This window comes from Labrus bergylta, chromosome 5 (genome assembly GCF_963930695.1).
Source record: "Labrus bergylta chromosome 5, fLabBer1.1, whole genome shotgun sequence".
In the NCBI taxonomy this organism is placed as follows: domain Eukaryota; kingdom Metazoa; phylum Chordata; class Actinopteri; order Labriformes; family Labridae; genus Labrus; species Labrus bergylta.
Genome location: NC_089199.1, coordinates 9,851,820 through 9,866,017, shown reverse-complemented (window position 1 = coordinate 9,866,017; position 14,198 = coordinate 9,851,820). Strand labels below are relative to the sequence as shown.

General features: G+C 39.7%; 1 protein-coding gene across 1 annotated transcript in view; it reads right to left on the bottom strand.

Annotated features, from left to right (window-relative positions):
* Nucleotides 1–14,198, bottom strand: part of atg7 (ATG7 autophagy related 7 homolog (S. cerevisiae)) — a 60,591-nt gene that overhangs the window by 40,992 nt on the left and 5,401 nt on the right. The window contains exons 7-15 of the mRNA XM_020629066.3: nucleotides 13,523–13,669; nucleotides 13,121–13,209; nucleotides 11,107–11,228; nucleotides 9,519–9,609; nucleotides 9,132–9,276; nucleotides 6,313–6,471; nucleotides 3,202–3,396; nucleotides 1,250–1,486; nucleotides 204–319 (exon numbers count right to left, since the gene is read on the bottom strand). Coding sequence (XP_020484722.1) covers nucleotides 204–319; nucleotides 1,250–1,486; nucleotides 3,202–3,396; nucleotides 6,313–6,471; nucleotides 9,132–9,276; nucleotides 9,519–9,609; nucleotides 11,107–11,228; nucleotides 13,121–13,209; nucleotides 13,523–13,669 — 1,301 coding nt within the window. The remainder of the gene's footprint in view (nucleotides 1–203; nucleotides 320–1,249; nucleotides 1,487–3,201; nucleotides 3,397–6,312; nucleotides 6,472–9,131; nucleotides 9,277–9,518; nucleotides 9,610–11,106; nucleotides 11,229–13,120; nucleotides 13,210–13,522; nucleotides 13,670–14,198) is intronic.

Below are 14,198 nucleotides of genomic sequence, written 5' to 3'. Positions count from 1 at the left end.
CAATACAGAGAACACAAGCACCTATCATAAGACAAGCCACACTCAGGCTCCACACAAACAATCATTACTGTTGTCACACTATCCTGATAGAGTAAGTTGGTTATTTAAAGGGAAGCACACTCAGCACTTGTTAAAATCTGTGATTTATACTTTGACTGTTTGGCCAGACCAGTATCACCGTTTTAAAGGACCACTATGCTCACCCTTCACTGTGCTGCAGAATGGACACCATCATCTCAACAGCCAGGGCTCCAGCTATCATGGCCAGGCCTGGTCTGCTGACTGTGCACTGCTGATCCAGAGTCCGATCTCTGGTTGACTGTTTATGAAAAAACAAACAAAACAACAACAGTGTTAATAAATGTACCGGCATTACATTAACAGCAATAACGTCAATATAAGGCGTTCGAGATTCAGACATCTAAACATGAGACAGTTGTTCTTTTAACAGGGGAAGAAGATGTGATGAAAAGTTTGGGCAATGGAACACTGGTTTCAGCTCAGTTGGTAGAGCAAGTGCACAGAAGCAGCAGGACTTGTTGTTCAGGTCGCAGGAACAAATCATCCTTCTCTCCCTACACTTTTCCCATCTCTTTATAGTTGTCAAATAAAGGCAAAAAGCTCAAAAACTAATATTAGGAAAAGTTTGGGTTTTTAACTTGGCAGCAGCCAGTGTTTTTGTAGACAGAATTTTTGTATTTAAATGTTCAACAGATTTACTGTAGTTGCTGGTCTCATGCAAAGAGACTTAGTTGGAACTTGGACTGAGCATTAGCGGCAAAATAGCTAGATCTTCATCGATTCATTACCTTTGGTCGGCTAGTGGTAAGTGTGTGTGCCCTATGTACAGAGGCTGCAGTCCTAAAAGCGTCCTCCAAAGTCCTTTGCCATATTTCTCATTCTATCCTATCTCTAAAATGAAGGCATAAAAAAAACCCAAAATGAATCTAAAAATAAATGAATATTTGACCCAGCAATATGATTCATGAATCTAATGAGTCAGGAGGACTCCTGTTGTTTGGTGTTTTGTAGTTACTTAGTCATGAACCATTAGTGACACCTTTTACTATTAAGACCTATTGTGAAAAAAAAAAAAAAAAAAATGTTGGTGGAAGGAAACGTGTCCAACCTTCCGACTCTTTTGTTGTTTGATCTTAAAGGTTTTCACCTTTTTCATTTCTATTTGTCGTCAGAGCATTGTGTTACGGTTACTACATTTCCTGAGTATATGTTTGAGTGTTTCCCTCACATCTCCTGGTGCCACGACATCATTGCAGAAGTAGCAGCCCAGTTTGTGCCCTGGGATGTTGGAGAACAGAGAGGATCCTGGGACAGTGGGTGCAGAGCCTGCCGGTGTGGAGGACGAAGAGGACGCAGAAGAACAGGAAGCGGAGGAGTCTGAAACTATCTGACTGACCGGCGGGTTCTTCAGGCCATGGCGCATGACAACAAACGTGTCAAAGCCTAAAGCAGCATTCACCACAAGCTGAAAGAGTGAAAGACAACAATTACAGTCGTGTTATTGTAAGATTTTTACAGAGCATAGCACATTCCAACAAAATCTAATGAACTAAATTGCTTTTTCACACACACACAAGAAGGGCACAATGTGTTGAATGATTTCACAAAGCTATTACATACATCACTAATAGGCTCTTAACAATTATAAAAGCATCTCGAGTTTCGGAGAAGCAATACAACTAGACTGTGAAGCCAATTTGTGGTGAAGTCTGAAACAACCCCACAGCACAAACATCTCAGCAAAGCAGGCCATTAAGAAAACATCATTAGTGAGCCCCAAAACCCTTAACTGCAGCTAATACAGCAATAAAGCAGTCACATCAGTGTTACTGGAGGCTTACAAGTTCCTGACACAGTGTTCGATAATCTGATGTTGCCTGGCAACAAATACAATTTAAACTGACAAACAGAAGATTTGACAGAAAGGCAAAATTACTTGCAGCTATTACAGTTTCCTGAAGGGGAAGTCAAACGTGTTTCACTTTTCCAGCTCTCAGAAGGACATAATCAGGACGAAGACATGTCTTCTGCCAAAAGTCTGTTAGTGCTGTGAATAATGTGCAGAATTGTTCTGCTTAAAGTGTACATTTGTTGCAACATTAAAGATCAGACAAGGACAAAGCTAAATTGTGTTTGAAATGTCTACCATTTAAATAAGCAGCAGGATATGACAAACAAACAACAGAAGTGCCTTGAATAAAGACTATCCTCACATTAATATTATTTAAATGTGAATAAAACATTTAAACCATAAACTGAAAATGTAAACACATTACAAATTATTATCATATGGTACATGTTTCACCAACAGACATTTTCATCAACTCGTATTTTTTTTTTTTTTATCTCTCAAGGTCACAAGTACTGCCTTAAAACATTGATTTGGCTTTTGGTATAGTGTTAAAAATTTATAGATTTTAAGTATCCAGCAAATAAAGAAAAATTAATAATAATTAATAACAATAATTAAATACTAACTCTCATTTAAGCTCTCTAATAAGTGCCACACAACTGTCAGGCGGGGGTTGGTAATTTCCGAAAAACTAGCATGATTTTGAAAGTAGCATCCCACCTCCTCCCCTCTGTACTCCCTCAAAAGCCATGCCCCTCAATTACATGCACAAGGGCCGTTGGTCCAGAAGCGGACCTCAGCTCGTGCTTTGAGTGTGGGCTCGTGCATGCATGGGGTAGAGAACGAGCAGGGACACAGGGAGGCGTGATTGGTTCATCAGATTGGTTCAAGTTTTTACATGCTTACAACTGCTACAGAAGACGGATTTCCTATGTTATTCATTTCTGTCAGGACCTAAAGACAATTTTAACCAAAATCTTAAAAGGTGTATCAGGAGAAAATTAACCAGTCCTGCCTTTAACTATCTGACATGTGTTGCTGGATAGTGGTTTTATATCCTGCAGCTTGAAAAACCTCCAGTGAGAGGGTGGTCACATACAGTAAATGTGCAAATCACATTAATGGGCTAAAAGGTTTTAAATAGTAAAGAGATGACACCCTAAGCTTTCATCTAAACAGGCACCGTCTTTGACATGGCACATAGAAAGTATGTAGTAATAACAGTATAGCATCATACTATATGTGGTCACCATCTCTGACCCAACCCCACTGGTCAGGACTAGTGTGGCTGTTTATGTTCATGTATGCACTGCACTGTTCCGTCCTACCTTCCTCTTGCTGGCGGCGATCACTGTAGGAAGCCAGCGGCTCTCCCTGGTATCCATCAGCAAGAAGACAACGTCATGTGCTGAAATGAGCTTCTCCAGCTGCTCCACATCTCTCTGAGCTTGGGATAGGGTGGCCTCAGAGAAATTGATTGGGTGCCCGGGCATGGGGATGCTCATATTGTATCCCTCTGCATTCTGCAGGGAGGACAGATGAAAAAACAAGCAGAGAAAAAAAAAAGAGACTTTGCTGAAAAATTAGCCCATATGTTAGGCAGATGAACTTGCATTTTATGCAGATTATTGATCATGTAAATACCATGCTTTTCTCTATGGACAATAATGTTTTCTTTTTGGGTTATATATTTGTTCATTTTCAAAATTGTAATAATTTCTTATTACTGAATTTGGAACAAATTCTATCCTTAATCACAGACTGCAATATTGGGAAAGTTAGGAATGATATTTTAATTAAGGTAGGTATACATTTCTAAAAAATGTCACAAATCTATACATTTCTGTGTCTCTAGATTGAAAAGATTACATTTGGGGGGCTTTTGTATGCCTTTATTTAGATAGGAGAGTGGATCGAATCAGAAACATGGGAGAGCAAGAGTAGGGAATGACATGTGGGAGAGGCTCAGGTTGGAGTAGACCTGGGCTTTGAGCAAACATATGACAGGGGAACTAACAGCTGGTCCAGATGCTACCATCTTAACATCTATATGTACAAACAAATGTTGCTTTACCTTCTCTTGATACAAAATAGTTACAGTGTATACAAGACCAATATCATGTAAGACCGTCTAAATCAAGCCTTTAAATATTTCTAACCATATAGAAAAGGAAAGGAAATGTGTAAACGTACAGGCACTTTCTGTACCAGGGGGGTGTTTTTATAATAAAGCGTCTTATTCACAAAAAATCCTAAAAAGAAAAAGTGGGAAACTTTTTTTCTCTGCATTTTCTAAAACTTTATCATCTTATCGGCAGCTATATGGGAAGCCAGATCATGTCCATGTCAACAGGGGACTTTTGGCTGAGTGACACACAAGTCTCAACGAATCAATAAGGAACCAATCCATCTGTGGAATATATCATCAGTTCTTTACCTCAGGTGACCTGAAGCCAAAATAGATTTGGCTCTCCTGTAGAAGTCAATAGTGGAATATTAAAAGTTAAACCTAAAAACCTCACTTCCAATTCCACAGAAAATATTCAATGACATTTATTGTCCATTTCCAAACTTTCTCATCCGCGACTATCTCTAGGGATTGTAGACTTGAGAGAAAGTCAAATGGAAAATGTCAGGAGTAATTCCATAGACAAAGAGAAGGACGGAAAGGGGCAGGGATGAAGTGTGAGATCTTCACAAGACGAAATGCCACTTTTACAGAATCAGTGGAACTACTTCATCACTCTCCATATTTCAAGAGTGGGAGCTGTCAACCAAGTCTTGAATCTGCATTTCACTTTGACGTCGGTGTTGCTAAGCATTCAGGGGGTTATTTCAGGGTGCAGAGATGGTAATAATATTCTAAATTTTCCACAACAAACAACCTCAACCTGCAGCCAAATACATTTTGATTTGTGAATTAATCTTTTTCTGAAAAACAGAAACAACATCTCATGTCAATCCAACAATTCCAATGTTAATATCTTTAAGCAGATCTGACATAACATAACCTTTTTCAAACACTTCAAGATAATAAAGAAGTTGGTGCTAGCACTACAAACTTTCCTGTAAATGTCAGGCAACAATATTTGTCCACAGATTATATATATAAAATCAGCTTTGGACCTCTTCAACATTTTGACCTTGGATGGACCAGCTCCTCTTACTTCAATTGATGTATTTCTGTGCTTTGTGCTCAGATTTCTTTCTAGCCATCATCTTGGCACCTGATGCCCCTGTGTCTCCAGGAACACTAGCAGAAGAGAGAGACACAGACTATATACACCAACATTGATCCTTGCACATATGGGTGCAGCGTCTACAGACAGTAGATGTCATGGGAGCACAGAGCCATCCATCAAATGGTGAGCCTCTGCATTTACTCTCTATTTTATCCCCAGAAGAATATGAGAGAAACTAAAAATGAAGCATGACGTCAACTTGATGACATTGGTGACATGGCAATTATTTGTGTGCATTTGTGTCTTGGGGGAATTTTTCTTGGACTCCAGTGCTGCACAAATTTAGCCGCCTTAACAAACAACAACCAACATGTCAAGAGAGAAGCACATACTGTATCAACTCTAAATCACGAACAAGGCTCAAGGCTCAAACAATAAACACAGCAGGTCTGTGTATCATCTGCCAGATGGTGAGAGTTTGTACTCAGAGTAAAGGATGTGAGACGGGTCAAACAACACTCAATGCTTGCCTGAGAACAGCCTGCTTATATACTGACTGAAGGGAGAAGTTGTCAGTCCTCCCCATCACCTTCATGGCAGTCTGCACCAAAGGAGAAGCTTAGGTTTTAGCTGCTCAGAGAGAGAACTGCACCATGCTGACATCCCATACCTGAGAATACTACCATCACAGCCTGCACAACAAAAACAAGGTCGTCTCATCCGACCTCAATACCCTGAGCCTGCATAAAAAAGCACTTTCTTTGCTGTAAAAAAGAACACAAATGATCAACATGGGGTTTCCATGTGTGTATACCAAGATATCTGTAAGAGCTGACCTGGTTGACTCATTAAAATCATGTGTTGCTTAATAAGAGAATGGTGCACCCTGCTGTGATTCTCTGGCTGTGTGTTTATTTAGTAAATATAGCTTATTATCTCCTCCAGAGACCAAGCTCATTGATTAACAAGGTAATGAAAGCAACCACATTAATATTCAAGTAACCCAACACTTCATTCCCTGCATGGTTTGGCTGTCACATCTCAGGCACGAGCAAACAAGCAGGAATACGATTATGTTGGCACAATAATGATCAGCAATGACGTCTTTCAAACCCTTGAAGTCAAAAATAACAAAAATAGAGGAAAGGCCTGCAGATGATACAATTTCAGGTTTCCAGACAGTGATACATGACTTGACCCTCACATACCAAGAGCGATAAGAAGTAAGAGAGTCCATTTTTCACTTTAAACACTCACCACTCCAGGAAAGATTTTGATGAGCCGGTCTACAGCCGCCATGGCTTTGGACTTCCCTCCTCCAAGACAGTCTTCAAACTCATAGAGCGGTTGGCGGACTGGATTAGAGTACGAGATCTTTGCGTTGTCTACAAATGTGATGTGTCTCACTCCCCATCCCTAGAGAACACAATAATAATAATAATTATTATTATTATTCATACTTTTAATGGGATTCATTTTTGAATACTTAGCCCTAATTTACTGAAAGCATTTTCCTTAGCAGAACTTGTTTAGCAACAACAAACAGGTGAATGTGTTATGTGTAGAAAAATCAATGATTTTTCACTTTTAATTTTGAACTAATGGATGCATCTGTCTGCAGGTTGCACAACACTTAGGTATGCTAACAGTTTTTCATTAGTATCACTTTGACACAAAGTCCAGCCGCAGCAACAATAACATTACACCAGGGTATTAGTCATTATCAGACTTAAGAGACGGATGTGCCCCCAAAAGTGTAAACGAAATACTGAAAAAAAAAAAAAAAAGACACCTAATATGAACATAATAACTAGAAGCAGCAGTACACAGACAACACTCATATGTAGTAATTAAGTTGGAAGTTCTGCATCTAACAATCAACAAAACACAGTTCCTTTAATATGTTTGATTAACTGCAACGGAACAAGGCTTTGTATTGACCGTGAGTTTGCTTAAATTTCAAGCTAAATCAATAAATGTTTGTCCAGGACACATAGATGGAGGGAAGCTAATTGGCAAGTCGGAACAACTCCTGTAAATCTGAAAGTCTGCATTGAATTTTGAACAATAAAAGAAAACTAAGAACTAGCAGATTGTGGTGTATGAAAAACGTTTATGACAGCAGGCGTTTGGATCTGGTCCTTTGATTTTAAAAAACAATTATTTCATGCTGTGTGAACAAAGTTATCAACAGTTAGTCCTCGTACGACTGTACATGTCGCAGAAACATGATCAATAGTGCGGAATGTCACTTTTGTCAACTTTTAACAGCAGTTAACAGAAAATCACCTGAGGCCCTTTTGTCAAGACATTTAATACTGGAAGACCATTCCATTTTTGAAGCTTACTGACTGTTGCCTGCAGATGCCAAATACATACAGTATGTTCTATAATAAAACTATTCAACACATACAACAGTTAGCCTGCAGTTGACAATGACATGGATTTACAGCAGCTTTGGAAGAAACACGTTTAAGTCTCTTAAGAGTTTGTATTTCTTGCAGTGAAGTCTAAAGCCTGGCTCACACTGTGCGATTTTTCCCCGATTATATAAAAGTCGGGGTGGCATGTCAGCTCACACTGTACGACTGAATCGTTTACGACGCCCGACCAGACCTTGAGATGTACGTGCTCACACTGTACAACCCGATTGTCGGGCACGGCCGGAGTGCTCACACTGTACGACCCGAGTGAAATCAAGTTAACCGAGTTAATAAGGTTTCATTTGAAAAAAACGAAGGACGACGGTTGTTGAAAGAGAAGGAAGTGGAACTTGTTGTAGGATATAGAAAAGTTGATACAATTGTAGATATATGAATACAAGTTTCAGAAAAGTGCTGCACTGATGATCTGTACAGAAAAGTAAAAAAAAAAAAAAAAAAAAAAAAAAATGCTGGGTTGTGTCCTGCCGCTGGTCGCCATGGCTACAGTCCTCCCTTGTCTCTCGTGATTATATTGTAGTCACAAAGCCTACAACTTCTGCCGGACCCTTTCGTGACGTAAACGTCAAGATTTTAAATTCTAAATATTAAACATGTTTGAAATAAATCGGGGCGTCCTCGACGATCGCCGGGCAGATCAGGGACGTTAAGATTGGATCTTTGTACCACTCACACTACAAGATAATCTGAGCAGATAGGCTAATCGGGTCCGAGCAGCCTTGAGTCGGGAGTGACCCTGAGATTGTCGGGAAGGAAGAATCGGAGCTCAAATCGGCCCGATAATCCTACAGTGTGAGCCAGGCTTAAGTTAAAGGTCAGATAAAGTTTTTACCCTTCCTTTCTTCCTGTAAACCCACTTTGCAGGAGACACATTTATGTTTCAAACCTGCCCTCCAGATGTTATGTCACCACAGATTGTGATCTCTGTGTTTATCCCTTTATCTCGCTCTAGATATGCACCAAAAAAGTCTGTTGAAGTATCACCTATTTTTAGACTAAATATGTAGACTAAATGTTTCATATTTTGTGGCGCATTTTTAGACCTCATATTTGAACCTGAATCAAGACACGTTGCTGGTTAAGTTGCAAGAGGGATTTTTAAAATTCAAGAGCCATTCATTGTTAGTTTATCATTCATTTAAGATGGTGTGTCTTAGCTTGATGTTGAGTTAGCTCATTTAAGGTTGACCAATATATTTATATGTAAAAGCCGCAACATAGTGCTGTAATGTATGACATTGATTCTGATGGGTATGGGTGCTAGTCCAGCAGATTCAAACCGAAACCTGCTAATTAAACACCATCAGTGGCAATCCGTGCCAGAGTCTGTTGAGGCCCTAGACAAAAAACAATTGGTGGGGCCCTCCAACCTGTGTTCAATAGGGCAACGAGAGTGAGTGCTGTCAGATGGGGCCCCCTTGGAGAGGTTTCCTACAGTCATTGCAAAATTTGCACATTTTCGGCCACTGCTTTGGGGCTCCCTACTGGTCTGGGGCCCGAAAGCAATTGCCTGCCTTGCATGTTGACGAGCAGTGCCTCTGAACACCATGGGCAAACCCCTGAAATCCCAGTTAAATGTTCTGCCTCCTTTAATCTAAAGCCTGTCTGTCCATTTATTAATACTTATAGCCTTACCATTAGAGTCCTGGCTACATTGCAGCCCAAGGTCCCAGCTCCTAGTAGGAGACACTTTGTGCTGACCACCTTGTCCAAGTCCAGGGAGGGAACCAGCCTCCATCTCATTAGCTTCAGGTTCAGGTCCACTGATGACTCAGCAAGCCTGCAGACAAGCAGTTAGGAAAACTAAATATAAATATATACTGTCGTTCTAGAAAAAAGAAAAGAAAAAAATGCAAGCCTGTAATAATCCTTTATCACGTGCATCTATCTATTTTGTCCAATACATATTTCTTTTGTATATACATGTATAAGTTGTTGTTTTTTTATTATCTTCAGCTGTGGGCTAACAAAGTCAAGTTTATCACCTACAACTACTACACATGTTTTTATTGCATGTATCACCTTTTAGGGTCCATGCATTCACTGAGGTTGACCCTCCGGGGTCCCATGGCCCCCTTAGGATTCTTCTCCCAGCCAACACTCTTAGGACATGCTGTGTGACAAAAGGTAACACATTCAAATTGTTTAATAAGCATGAAATATCTCTACATGAAGAAACATTAGTTTGCATTGCACTTGTTTCGATACATCCATCTCAGAGATCACTGGCTCCATCCTTTTAATGCCAATATAAAGGATGGAAATGTGATTTCACAGCAGCAAAATTACATTTAGAAAATGAAACAGTGATGCATCTTTCTGGATGTGAAAAAACCCAACAGGTGTTCTTATTTTACATAAATGTACAATGACTTGTTTTCCAGTTTGTCTTTATTATTCCTGTGAGGGGCAGTACAATATTCATCCACCAGGCTAACATAATGACATATTAGAAACTAGAAACTGAATGGGTGGCTGTGGCTCAGTTGGTAGAGTCAGTCGCCTACAAACCGGAAGTTCTGGGTTCGATCCCCAGCTCCTGCAGCTACATATCCGATGTGTCCTTGGGCAAGACACTTAACCCCAATTTGCTCCCGCTGCTTCGTCACGAATGGGATTAGTTACTTCTGAACTTCCTTTTACATCAGTGTGTGAATGAGTAGGTGTGAGCTGCGGTGTAAAAGCGCTTTGAGTAGTCAGAAGATGGGCAATAAAGACAACAAGTAAAAGAAGAAAATCTGTACTGTACAGATGTTAGACAGCTGTGAGCAGGAGCACTGAGACGGCGAGGAGAAAGACGCAAAGGGAAGGAAGCGTAAGTTAGTAAAAAGCTAAAAGACATATTTAAATTTGAAGTTTCACTCCTTTCATCTTATCTGCTCACATTTATTTTCTTGTACAGCTTTGATGCCATTTATGATACTGCTTTACTATTTGCCTTAAGCTTCAGCTGACAAATGTACAAATGTGACTTTGTTATGCAGTGTGTATTGTACACATTAAATTGATGTGTTGGTATTTAAGCACCATGAAATATGTCTTTTCTCTGATGGGTAAAAGACTTTTTGATATGGGCAGAGCTGAGCCGGGTGTAGTCTGAGGTAAACTGATTAATCTGTTTCAAAACAAAAACCAGATAAGTCGATGCAAATTCAGCACAGCAAAAGAGAAAAGCTGATTTGATTGTTGTAGCATGAATACATCCCCTGGGAGTTCGTTAAAATAAAGGTTCTGCGGAAAAGGTTAAGTGAGACACCTTATCTGAACTCGACAAAACCTTCACAGATCAAAGCTACCACCTTCCCCTTTCTGCTATTACCATTTAAATGACTTTCATCCCTTCTTCCAACAGATACAAGAATAAAAAAAAGAAGCAGTGTGAGATTTGAAAAGAAAGCACACAGTCTTAGTGGAAAGTAACCTTACACTCAGGGTTTTCAAATCAGGAACATTATTCACAGTTGACACACACTCAGATGAATTAGATGAACTAATACATGTACAGAGAGGCATATGATATATCAACACACACACATATTGGGTAGTGTGAAGAGCACAGACACAGTACAAACACACACTCATAAAAACAAGAGAAAAGAATGGAGATTACCTGAATTGAGGGGAAGCTCGGGTAGTTTGATCTGGAAGATGAGGCTGTGCTGAATGGAGCGGCTTCCCTGTAGAGTTCTGTCCCTGAAACACAGCACTTCCACCGTATCCAGCTTAGAGCCCCTGACAACCAGAGACGACATCAAAGAAATTCTAAATTCTCAATGAAAAAAAACATTTTCACATAGTGCACAGATAACAGATTAGAGGCTATACAATAAATACTAGGAACACTAAAGTAAAGGACTAACTTCCTATGTTGGAAAATGAAGCCAATGCAGAAGTGTAAGAAACTGCAGCTCCTTGAGTGTCCACTTGAGGCTGGCTCGAAAAGCCAGGGAATCCTCATAAAGCCCCATGTCAAAACGCATATTTTTCAGCAGAAAAAAAAAATGTTTACAGCCTCAAGAAAAGGTATTTGGTGTCTGTACCTCATTTGTTTCTAGGTTAAAAAAAAAAATTCTCTGCAACAACTAGAGTCAGTACACCCTGCAACAATGTGCTGTTACATTTTAATGTGTTCATCAGGGGAGTCAGTTTTTCTCATGTTGATCATGTATTTAAAAGATGTCAAGACTGATGGAAAAGCTACATTATTAACAGAATCCTATGCACTTTTTAATTCAAATTCAAAAAGTAATTAAAAAACAAAGTGGCTTGGGAAAGAAAACTTTCTCACATGAATGAATTTATACAGTAGGTAAGATAAATCATGTTGATTGGTTCGCTAGAACTTTTTCTGACACATTTTAAAAGCTTCAAGATAACATAAAAGCACCGCGTGCCAAGTGTGTGTTTACACAATGTTCCTCAGACAGCAGCTGCTGTTTGCTGTGAGTGTGCGTCATTGCTTGGTGTAGTATGGGTTAACAACATAGCTTTAGTATTGCTCAAGCTAAGGGCGGCTGTGGCTCAGTGGTAGAGTCTGTCATCTCTCAACCAGAGAGCTTGAGGGTTCGTTCCTGGTGTCGCATGCTGAAGTGTTACTTTGGCATGGCAATTAACTCCAAATTGTTCGAGCTGCTAAACCGGGGGTGTGTGGTGTAGTAGTGCATGTGAATGGAATAATACTGCTGTGTACTTTACCCAACAGCCTCTGCAATCAGTGTGTGAATAGGTGAATGTGACATGCATTGTAAAAATGAAGTCTGAAGACTAGATACTGTAAGCGCTATACAAATCCATTGGCATTTACCATTCAACACAACTGAGCCAATGCATGGTCTGCAACATAAAAACTAACATGTATCCATACGTAATGGATGGAACAGAAGACCAGGGCCCTGCTTAGTCACATGTGTGGTGTTTGTGTTCTAATGTTTCAGGAAGACTTCCTTTTATGAGCAAATCTTAGGTAATATTTAAAATCTGTGGGTAGATCAAAACTCAATGACGTCTTGCTAAAATGTGCGCAGACATAAACTGACTCCTGTTTTGGCATGATGATGTGAGCAACTTTTTTTGGGATGATATGCCAAGTGAATCTCTGGAACATTTACAGCTTTTGAGTCACAGAGCACAATCCTAACATCGGTCGTCATGTTCGGGAATCCGGTGCTGCTTCCATTTTGAAAGAAAGTTTATGAATCAAGTTCATCTCATCTTCACAAAACACTTTCATCACTGTGACTAAGAAGCAGCCAAACAGTTCTTTTTTCCATCTGAGAGGTTCATAACACATCTAATTTTAGGTTTGTTTTGTTAATGACGAAAGCTTTTCAAGTGATAAAGTTGACTTCAGAGGTTGTGCAGCGTTTTGATTCACGCAGATGTTTGAGCAGATGTTTGAGCCCTGATTCCAACACTAGAGCAAAACTGATATTTCCTGCCCTTTAAAAACATTTCCTGTCTTTTCACATCAGTCACTCAAAGCTAAGAGATATTCATAATTTATTTCAACCAAAAACTAACTGCTTTCCTTTTTGAGGAACTTCCTCATCACTTTACAGCACTCACCCACGTACACACACAACACACAACCACACACACAGCACACACACAGAAGTAAGGTTTACCATCGGTTGGCTAAGAGGACAAGCAGATTTCTCAGCGGCCAGCCCGGATGTTGAGACAGAGTACAAGGATCATAGACGCCCACAGTGACCTAGAAAAATCAAACAAGTTGTGTTTACATTACCGAAGTGTGAGGGTATGTGTGTGTGTGTGTGTGTGTGTGTGTGTGTGTGTGTGTGTGTGTGTGTGTGTGTGTGTGTGTGTGTGGAGCAAGCCAGAGACGGTGAGTTTAGACTTATAAAACATATTCTGAGGGGAGGTGGATAAGGATGAGCCAGCTCTACAGTACTTATCTATATACCGTGTATGTAACTTTTAAATATCTTCAATAAGTCGCACAGTTTCTTTTTTGGACTTTCAGATGAAAAACTTCACTAGAACAAACACAGAAGAGAATAAAAAACCTTCTTGGCATCAGTAAAGAAAGCATCCCAGTCGCCAAGCGCAGCCATCTGAACAGCATCGTCTGTGTACTTCATTATAAAGTAAGGTACTGCAGTCGTCCCTCTTTTGATACACAGGCCATCATAGGCCTCCTGCAGGGCTGCGATCTGAGGGGGAGAAATAATTAGATATCAGAAATAAATATAGAAAGGTGTGAAAGGGCAATGATAAATAGCATCGATCCATCCATATTATGAAGCTCCTCTGAAGGTTAGGTTAATGGTATCAGGATGAGAAAGGTAATCCTGAAGCCCCTTGTTCTAGAAAAATACTATAGCTCCGCCCAGGGGGTCCTATGGACTCCCCAAATCAGATTGAATCTCTACAGCGTTTACTCGGTCTCCCCTTAGGTTTCCGACAAGTAACTCATACTCCTCCAAAAGAAGTACTCCAGGAAGTTTTCTCATAGTGTGATATGTGTCTTTCAAATAATGTAGGTGTCCTCCTTTATTGAAAATCCATGTATTATTTATTTATATCAGGACAACATAATTAATGTTTTATTTTGCCATAATCTTAATAATAAATGTTCAAATCATGCTGAAACCTTGGTTGGTTAAAATATGTTTTTTTTATATGCCAATGACATTAAGACTGGTAAAGTTGACAAAATGATTTGGTCACATCTGTAACAGT